At 37.1% G+C, this 9,079-nt stretch overlaps 1 protein-coding gene across 1 annotated transcript; it reads left to right on the plus strand.

Annotated features, from left to right (window-relative positions):
- The first annotated feature begins 610 nt into the window (after window positions 1-610).
- On the plus strand, window positions 611-1,531 carry LOC107846288. The gene is made up of 2 exons (XM_047400243.1): window positions 611-1,043; window positions 1,134-1,531. Exons 1-2 carry the CDS (start codon window positions 611-613, stop codon window positions 1,529-1,531), a joined length of 831 nt encoding a protein of 276 aa, XP_047256199.1.
- Window positions 1,532-9,079: the final 7,548 nt, after the last annotated feature.

Genomic DNA, 9,079 nt, shown 5'->3' on the forward strand with positions numbered 1-9,079 from the left:
TTCATTGGCGACTCAATCTACTAGTAGCAAGCAAAAGGACATAGGATGGAATTATGGTACACAAGGACCAACAAAAGATGTGGCGATATGTAATTTTTGTCTACATACTATAAATGGCGGTATTATTCAATTCAAACAACACTTGATAGGTGGAAACAAAAATGTGAGGATAGGTCAAACATGTCCGGCAAATATTAGGGATAAAGTAAAGGCATTTGTTGATAGCAAAGCTGTAACAAATCCAAAGAATCAAAGATATATGTCGTCATATAATAGTGTTGATGATGATGATGACATGAATAAACATGAGAAAATGATGCCTCCCTCCAAATATCAAAAAATGTCTTCGAGTGGTAGTGTTTCATCATCCGCACATTTGACGAAAGGTCCTACGAATAGGTTTTATCTACAAAAGCCACAATATAACACCAACTTTGAAAAGGCAGGAGTAGGAGGAGGACGAGAAATTAATGACACAAAAAAGATCTTAAGGGAGCGGGCGATCAATAATTTTGCAGTACGGATGTATGATGCGAGCCTCCCATTTAATTGTGTTAATTATAATTCATTTACTAACTTCATATAAGTGGTAGGACAATATGGATCGAGAATGGATCCACCTACCTATCATGAAGTTAGAGTTTCTCAATTAAAGAAGGAAGTAAAGAAAGTTGATGAACTTATTAAGAAGCATAAGGTGCAATGGCAAAAGTATGGTTGTTCCATTATGATGGATAAATGGACAGCTTGTAATGGAAAAATGATCATTAATATTTTGGTCAATTTTCCAATAAGGAGCATCTTTCTTGGTTTTGTTGAAACTAGCAATGAGTCCATCACTGGCACTAAGATGTACAGCTTGTTTGAGAAGATAGAAGCTATTAGATCGAAAAATATTATACAAGTTATAACTAATAATGCCAGTAAGAATGTAAAAGTGGGGGAGCTTATGAGGGTTGTGTACCCACATATCTACTGGACTCTATGTGATGCTCATTGCATCAATTTTGATTTTGCAAGACATATTAATCCATATGCCTTAGGTAATACTTAACACCTCTTTTTTTAGTTATTGCTTATTACTAAAGTATGAATATTTATTAAGCTAATAGTTGATATAATGTATTTTACAGTTTTTAAGAAGGCCACAAAGGTGGTTTCTTACATAAGTCAAAGGCCGTTGTTGTTGAACTTGATAAGAAAATTCACCAATGAGAAAAATTTGGTGAAACCGACCAAGACAAGATTCACAACAGCCTTTTTGACTTTGGAGGCTATGTACAAACAAAGGAATAATTTGAGAACCTTGATCATCTCCAATGAATGGAGTTTAAGTAAATTTGCAAAGGAAGTTTTGGGGAAAGAAGTTTCCGCCATTCTTTATTCTGAATATTTTTGGAATGATGTAGTCAAGGCTCTTAAAGTTTGTGGTCCTTTTTTCTCGTTCCTTCACTTGGTGGATAGGGAAGAAAGACTCCCAATGGGCTATATGCTTGAAGCAATAGATAAGGCGAAAGAAACTATTCAATGAGCGTTTGATAGAGTTTTGAGGCATTATGAGAAAGTCCTCAAAATAATTGATTTAAGGTGGACTGACCAACTCAAGCGACCATTTCACTCTACCGGGTATATTTTGAATCCGGGATTGTACTTTAAATCAATGATGAGTGAGGAGAAAATTGCTAAAGTGTAGGAGAATTACTACACTTGTGTTGAGACGATGGTCCCGATCTTTCCACACAAGATTTACTACTTGCTGAGCTTGCCAAGTACAAGAGTTTGGATGGATTTTTTGGCTCTTGTCAAGCTGTTAGTGCCTGAGATAGAAGGTCACCGGGTTAGTGAATATTTAATTGGTTTAGTTATTTTATTTTAAAGCACCTTAAGTTATTGACTTTTTTATTCTTGTTAACCTTTAATTTTTTTCTGTAGTTAAGTGGTTGTCCCTATTTGGCAATGGAACTCCAAATTTGCAAATATTTTCCATGAGAGTTCCGAATTTAACTTGTAGTGCATCTAGATGCGAGCAGGACTAGAGTGTCTTTGAACATGTGGGAATGAGTTACAATATTAAACTTTATATATTAAATCAACTATTATTTGAATCTAATTATTAACTACTTTATTATGTACAGATTCATTCCAAGAAGAGAAATAGGCTTGAGCTATCGCATCTCAATGATCTAATGTACATTAAATACAATAGAATATTGGCACATCGCTATGATATTCGCGATACCATTGATCATATTATCTTGGAAAATATTGAAGATGCTAATTCATGGTTACTTGTTGACCCCGATGATCAAGAAGATGAACTGGTGTATGATAAAGGTAATCTTAATTGGGGCATTGTTGCTATGGCAGATGGAGCCGATGAAGATAATATCTATGGACTTAGGGGAAAGTCAAGGTCAAGGTTACTTAAAAAGGGAAAAGAGACAAGTTCAATCCAGACTCGGGTCCTAGTTAATGAAGAATTCGAAGAGGAAGAATATGAGGGGCAATAAAATGAAATGCATGTCGGAACTGAAGATTATGCAAATCTTGAAGAAGAATAAACTTGTTTTATGCATATTGAATTGTTGAGTCATTTAAGTTCTAGACTTTTAGTATCTATCTACTATCTATTTTTAATTCTTCAATTGAAATATTTCCTAATATATTAGAGTTATTGAAATTTTGTTCATTTATATATTATTTTAATTTTTTTATATTAATTGTCATCGTACATTCAAAAGTTGCTCGCCTCGCCACTCGCCTCACCGCATGGCGAGGCGGGTCCTTCTCGCCCATTGCTGTCCAAAACATTGGTTCAAAGTTGCATTCACTACTCTAGCTCACTCTGTAGCGGCTCAGAATGTTCAGCCCGCCGCTGTCCCGGCCAACCCAGTGGCCAATACTACCTTTATTTTTAAGATCCAAATTTGAAGAGGATCCGCAGGAATTCTTAGACATGGTTCAAAAGGTAACAGACATTATAGAGGTGACTTCTAGTGAGAGTGTTGAATATGATGCTTATCAGCTGCAGGATGTAGCCCACACCTGGTTTAAGTAGTGGAAAAGAGATAAAGGCACATATGTAGGGCCTTTAGAGTGGGAGGAGTTTTCTACAGCCTTCTTAGATATATTCTTCCTATTGAAGATGAGGGAAGCCAAAGTATTAGAGTTTATCAACTTGAGGCAGGACAACATAAGTGTGAAGAAGCATTCCCTTAAGTTAACTCAGTTAGCTAGGTATGCTCCTTATGTGGTGGCTGATAGCAGGTCTAGGATGAGCAAGTTCAGTTTTGGAGTATCTGACAGTGTGGTCAAAGAGTGTAGGACTATGATGTTAATTTAGGAGATGGTTATATCTAGTCTTATGGTCCATACTCAACAGATTGAGGAGCAGAAGAGTAAGGAGAAAGAGAGAGAGAGTAAAAGGGCTAGAATAGGTAGCTTTAATTTTACTCTAATAAAGTCAGAAGGTGCTAATCATCCTTATTTCCATCAAAAATCTTTAGCTCCTGCCCCATCTTTAGCTAGTACCCCTGTTGCCAAATTTAGAAATGATAATAGGGATAGAGCGCTAGGCTCTAAGTCCCAAGGTAGCGTAAATAATAGTCGTACAAATCCTCTTTACCAGAAATGCGATAGAAACCATCAGTATGAGAGTGGAGTTGGTAGTGATGTATGCTTTGGGTATAGCAAACCAAGCCATCGGTCATCAGTTAGTTGCTCAGAAAGAAAGGTATTTATGCCAACAGGGACAGTCACATTATTCATCAGTTCTAGATGGCTGCTCGACTCAGTAAGGCGCCGCTTTCAGCATTACCAGTGATCAATGTCAGAATAGGCTCTATACACTTCAGTCCCGACAAGATCAGAAAAGTTGTCCTGATGTGGTTATTGGTACATTGCAGGTCTTTCATTTACATGTTTATGTTTTACTAGACCCTGGAGCATCTCTTGCTTTTGTAACCCCTTATATAGCTATTGATTTCGATGTCAATCCTGAGATTTTAGTAGAACCCTTTTCAGTGTCTACCCCAGTAGGTGTCTTTATTGTAGCCCGACGGGTATACAGGAATTATTCGATTACAGTATTTTAGAAAGTTACTTCATTGGACCTTGTAGATTTATAGATGACTTTAGGGTGCCATTTATTTCTCTAAGATGGACCTCAAATTCGGCTATTATCAGCTCAGAGTCAAAGAATATGACATTTCAAAAATAGCTTCCAGAACTCAGTATGGTCACTTCAAATTTCTAATAATGTCCTTTGGTCTCACAAATGCCCCAATAACCTTCATGGACTTGATGAACCGAGTGTTCAAGCAGTACATAGACATGTTCGTCATAGTCTTCATTGATGACATTCTTCTTGTCTATTCTCGAAACAAAAATATCAAGCGAACCACCTCAAAATAGTATTGCAAACTCTTAGAGCCCATCAGTTGTTCGCTAAGTTCAATAAGTGAAAATTTATCTAAAATCAGTAGCTTTCTTGGCCATATAATTTTTGGTGATGGCATTAGAGTTGACCCTCAAAAGACTGAAATAGTGAGAAACTAGCTCAAACCCATTTCTCCATCAGATATTAGGAGTTTTTAGGGTTTGGATAGCTATTACAGATGGTTCATTAAAGGTTTTTCGTCTATTGCATCTCCCATATCTAGATTGACTCATAAAAAAGTTAAGTTCCAGTGGTCAGATTCTTGTGAGAAGAGTGTTTAGGAGTTAAAGACTCGACTCACCACTGCCCTAGTTTTGACATTACCAGATGGTTCATATGGGTTTGATGTGTACTATGATACTTCTAGAGTTAGTTTGCGTGTATTTTGATGTAGAAGGGTAAGGTTGTAGCTTATGCCTCTAGACAACGTAATCCCCATAAAAAGAATTACCCTACCCATGATCTAGAGTTAGCAGTTTTTGTGTTTACCTTAATGATTTTGAGGCACTATTTGTTTGGGGTGCATGTTTATATGTTCACAGATCATAAATTCTTGTAGTATGTGTTTTCGCAGAAAGATTTGAATCTACATCAGAGTAGGTGGTTAGAATTATTGAAAGATTATGATACGACTATTTTGTATTATTCGGGCAAGGCCAATGTAGTGGCAGATTCCCTAAGTAGATTGTCTATGGGTAGTGTTGCTCATGTTGAGGATGATAAGAAGAAGTTAGTTAGGGAGTTCATCAGCTTTCCAGGTTAGGTGTTCATTTGGTCGATTCTGCTGAGGGCAGTGTTTGCGTTGAGAATAGTTTGGAATCTTCTTTGGTTGCTAAAGTGAAAGTAAAGCAGGATAGGGATCCTAGTCTGGTGAAGTTGAAAGAGTCAGTTAGAGACCAGAAAGTAGAGGTTTTCTCCCAAGAGGAAGATGGTGTGTTGCGTTGCCATGGTAGATTGTATGTGTCATATGTTGATGAGCTGAGACAGCGAATTCTTGCAGAAGCGGAAGGTGCACATTACTCAATTTATCTAGGGGCCACGAAGATGTATTTGCAATCTGCGAGAAATATATTGGTGGAGTGAGATGAAGAGGGATATTGCAGAGTTTGTAGCTAAGTGCTCTACTCGTCAACAGGTTAAGATTTAGCATAAGAAACCTAGTAGGTCAATGCAGGAGTTCAGTATACCCACTTGGAAGTGGGAGGAAGTGAATATGGATTTTGTGACAGGTTTCCCTCATACTCGTCAGCAGCATGATTTGATTTGGGTTATTATGGACAGGATGACCAAATCATCCCATTTCTTGCCAGTCCATACTTCTTATTCATCCAAAGTTTAAGCCAAGCTCTATATTAGAGAGTTGGTTAGGTTGCATGGTGTTCCATTGTATATCATCTCAAACAAAGGTATTCAATTTACCTATCAATTTTGGAAAGCTTTTAAAAAGGGCCTTGGTACCCAAGTTCAACTTAGTACCGCTTTTTACCCTCAAACAGATGGTCAACCAGAGAGGACCATTCACACCCTTAAAGATATGTTGAGAGAGTGTGTATTTAACTTTAAGGGCAGTTGTGATGACCACTTGCCTTTCATTTAATTTGCGTATAATAACAACTGCCATTCTAGAATTCAGATGGCTCTGTTTGAGGCTCTTTATGGAAGGAGGTTTAGATCTCCGATTCGTTGGCTTGAGATAGGTAAAAGTAGTTTGATAGGGTCTGTTATACTGTTTGATGCTTTGGAGAAAAGTTAGTTAATTTGAGAAAGGGTTAAGGCAGCCCAAAGCCGACAGAAGTCTTTTGTAGATATGAGGAGAAAAGATCTTGAGTTTGAGATTAGAGATTTCATTTGTCTAAAGATCTCTCCCATGAAGGGAGTAAAGAGGTTTGGTAAGAAGTGAAATCTTAGACCCTGATATGTTAGCCTTTATAGAATTTTGATCCATTTCGGAAAAGTTACTTATGAGGTTGAGCTGCCTGCATACTTAGCAACAGTGTACCTAGTATACTATATCTCCTTGTTAAAGAAGTGTATTGGTGACCCAGCTATAGTTGTTCCTTTAGAAATTGTAGATTTTCAAAATAGCCTTTCTTGTGAAGAAATTCCAGTCGAGATCCTTGATTGACAAACTCGTAAATTAAGGAACAAAGAAGTTCCCCTAATCAAGGTTCATTGGAGGAATTGGTCCGTTGAGGGAGCCACTTGGGAAGCAGAAGAAGATATGCGGACTAAGTACCCTCAAATTTTCTCTGCAAACTCAGATTCAGCTTAAGGTAACAATCTACTTAGAATTTCTCTTTTCTATGCTCAGTTTCAGCTACATATCATTCTCATGTCAGTAATGCATTCGTAGAACTAGTTCATCCATATGTCATGTTTCAGACTCAGTCATGTAATCACGATTTTATCACATATATTAGCATTTAATCTCAATTCCTCAGTGCTTTCAGCTTAACCAATCTCATTCGAGGATGAATGTTCCCAAGAAGGAGATATTAGAATACCCCAAAAATCCAAACCAATGTTAGAGCCATGTTTCAAGCTCATAAAAAGTACCTTATTGTTCTTTTGTAGTTTTATGAGCGATTTTGATGTGTATTAAGGCCTCAAATAACTCCCAGACGGATCAAAATATTCCTTACCGATTGAGTTTTCGAGAAGAATGTTTGTTTAGTCAACTTCAAACAAGTATATCTTTTTCTCTATTGAGAATTTTCCAGCTTAAGACCTATCAAATTAAAAGAAATTGAATTATCTTTCCAACGATACCAATTTCTCCCAAATTCGATACTAGGTTTAGAAGTTATGGCATTTTTAGTGAAAAATAGTAGCCCAATGCGATAAGACTGCATCGCGGCGATAGCCAAAATCATGTTCGTTATTTTCCAGTGGACCATCACGATAACACTGCGTCACTCTAAGGATAAATTTTGTGTCAGTAGCGTACCGCAGTGGCGCCGCGTTGCGTCAAGGTTCCCGTTCGAGATTGTCTATTTCTAGTAGCGCAACGTGATAGCACCGTGTTGCGGAGTTTGAAAAAATGAGGATTGTCCTTTTTATAGTGGCCCAACACAATAAGCACCGCGTCACGCCGGAGCCAAAATTGGGATTTTTCCTGTTTTGTAATTTAATTTCCAGGGACCATTTGGTCTTTTCCTATGGCCCTAAAGGGGCATTATATTCCCCATTAATCAGAATTTCTCTCCAAGAAACTCATCATCTCTCAAGAACAAAACCTTAACCCTCAAGATTCAAGGTCAATTCTCAAGAAAAACCCCAAGAATTCTCATGAATTCATCAGCCCTGGTATGTTAAATGTTCATCCATAGGTCCATTTCACCCATGGAGTCCGTAACAAATTTTAAATTCAAATTCATGATCATTACAAGTTAATTTGATTTTAATTTTGATTTTAACCATGAATCCCCATAAATCTTGATTTTATACCATATTAATATGAAATCGTTGTTGTTATTAAACCCCTCACGTTTGAATAATGTTATTTCCTAATTTAAACCATAATTAGTGATGTTGATGTTTAAATCATGCTATTACTACAAGCTTTGAACTATTCCCACGCTTAGCATAGACTATGCATATAAAGTGTGTGATGAAATCCCTTCAAAAATGAATTTTGAATTAATGCTTTCATATTATGTCCCCAAAGTTTTAGTACTATTTTTCTATTATTGCTATCGAGTTCTGGGGGTTGTTAATGCCCAAAAACATAGTTGTTTACTTAGCCTCAGTATCTTCAAAATAGTTTCAGACATATTATGAGCAATATCAGTTAAGTCAATTATCATGATCAGTTAAACTTAGAACAGTTTAGTATGCCGAGTCAGTTCAGTTGGGAGTAGGATTTAGCACCGAACGAGTGCCGGGATGATGACTTCCTCATCAATTCAGAAAAGGCGTTAGTATCAGTCCCTGTACTCCAGAACTACGAAGCTAGAATAGGATTCAAGGAGTCACCCGTCAGTTCAAGCTGCACTACCTCCCAGGGGTCACTCGTCAGTTTAGGCTTGACACCCTTAGTCCTTCGAGATAGTACATCATACGATCCATATAGCCAGTATTAGTACCTGTGGCATGGTACTCACACCCTTCCAATTGGGGTCACAGGTTGGACCCCAAATTTCTTATTGGGGTATGTTGGCTAGATAATAGCTACACAGTCTCAGTCAAGTAATCAGCTCAGTAATTTAGTTTCAATTTTAATTGAAAATAGCATACAGATATCAGTTATTCATATATCAGTACTCAGTATTTCAGCTTACAGGTTATATTCATAATAGGTTTTAATCTTGGTCATGCATTCTCAATCTTTACAGATATCATGCATTCTATTCAGTACTTCATGCTATTCATTCAGACAGTTATTAATCTTGTACATGAAATCATGCATATCATCCTATCTCATTTAGCATACCAGTACATTCAAAGTACTGATCACATACTTGCTTCTCTCGCTATGATGTCTAATATCATAGGTTTGGATGCTCAGTTCCCAGATCACAGATAAATATATTAGATTATCAGCAGTAGCAGTGGTGAGCCCTTATACTTTGAGGACATAGTTTATTCACCTCAGATTACTCATTTGTTTTCAATATTTTTCTCATTCAATCAGAGTTATTT

Source organism: Capsicum annuum, chromosome 11 (genome assembly GCF_002878395.1).
Source record: "Capsicum annuum cultivar UCD-10X-F1 chromosome 11, UCD10Xv1.1, whole genome shotgun sequence".
NCBI lineage: Eukaryota > Viridiplantae > Streptophyta > Magnoliopsida > Solanales > Solanaceae > Capsicum > Capsicum annuum.

Coding starts and splice junctions, on each gene's coding strand:
- LOC107846288 (XM_047400243.1), top strand. CDS start 611: ATGGATCCACCTACCTATCATGAAGTTAGAGTTTCTCAATTAAAGAAG. Junction 1,044..1,133: donor TATTAATCCATATGCCTTAG/GTAATACTTAAC, acceptor TGTATTTTACAG/TTTTTAAGAAGGCCACAAAG.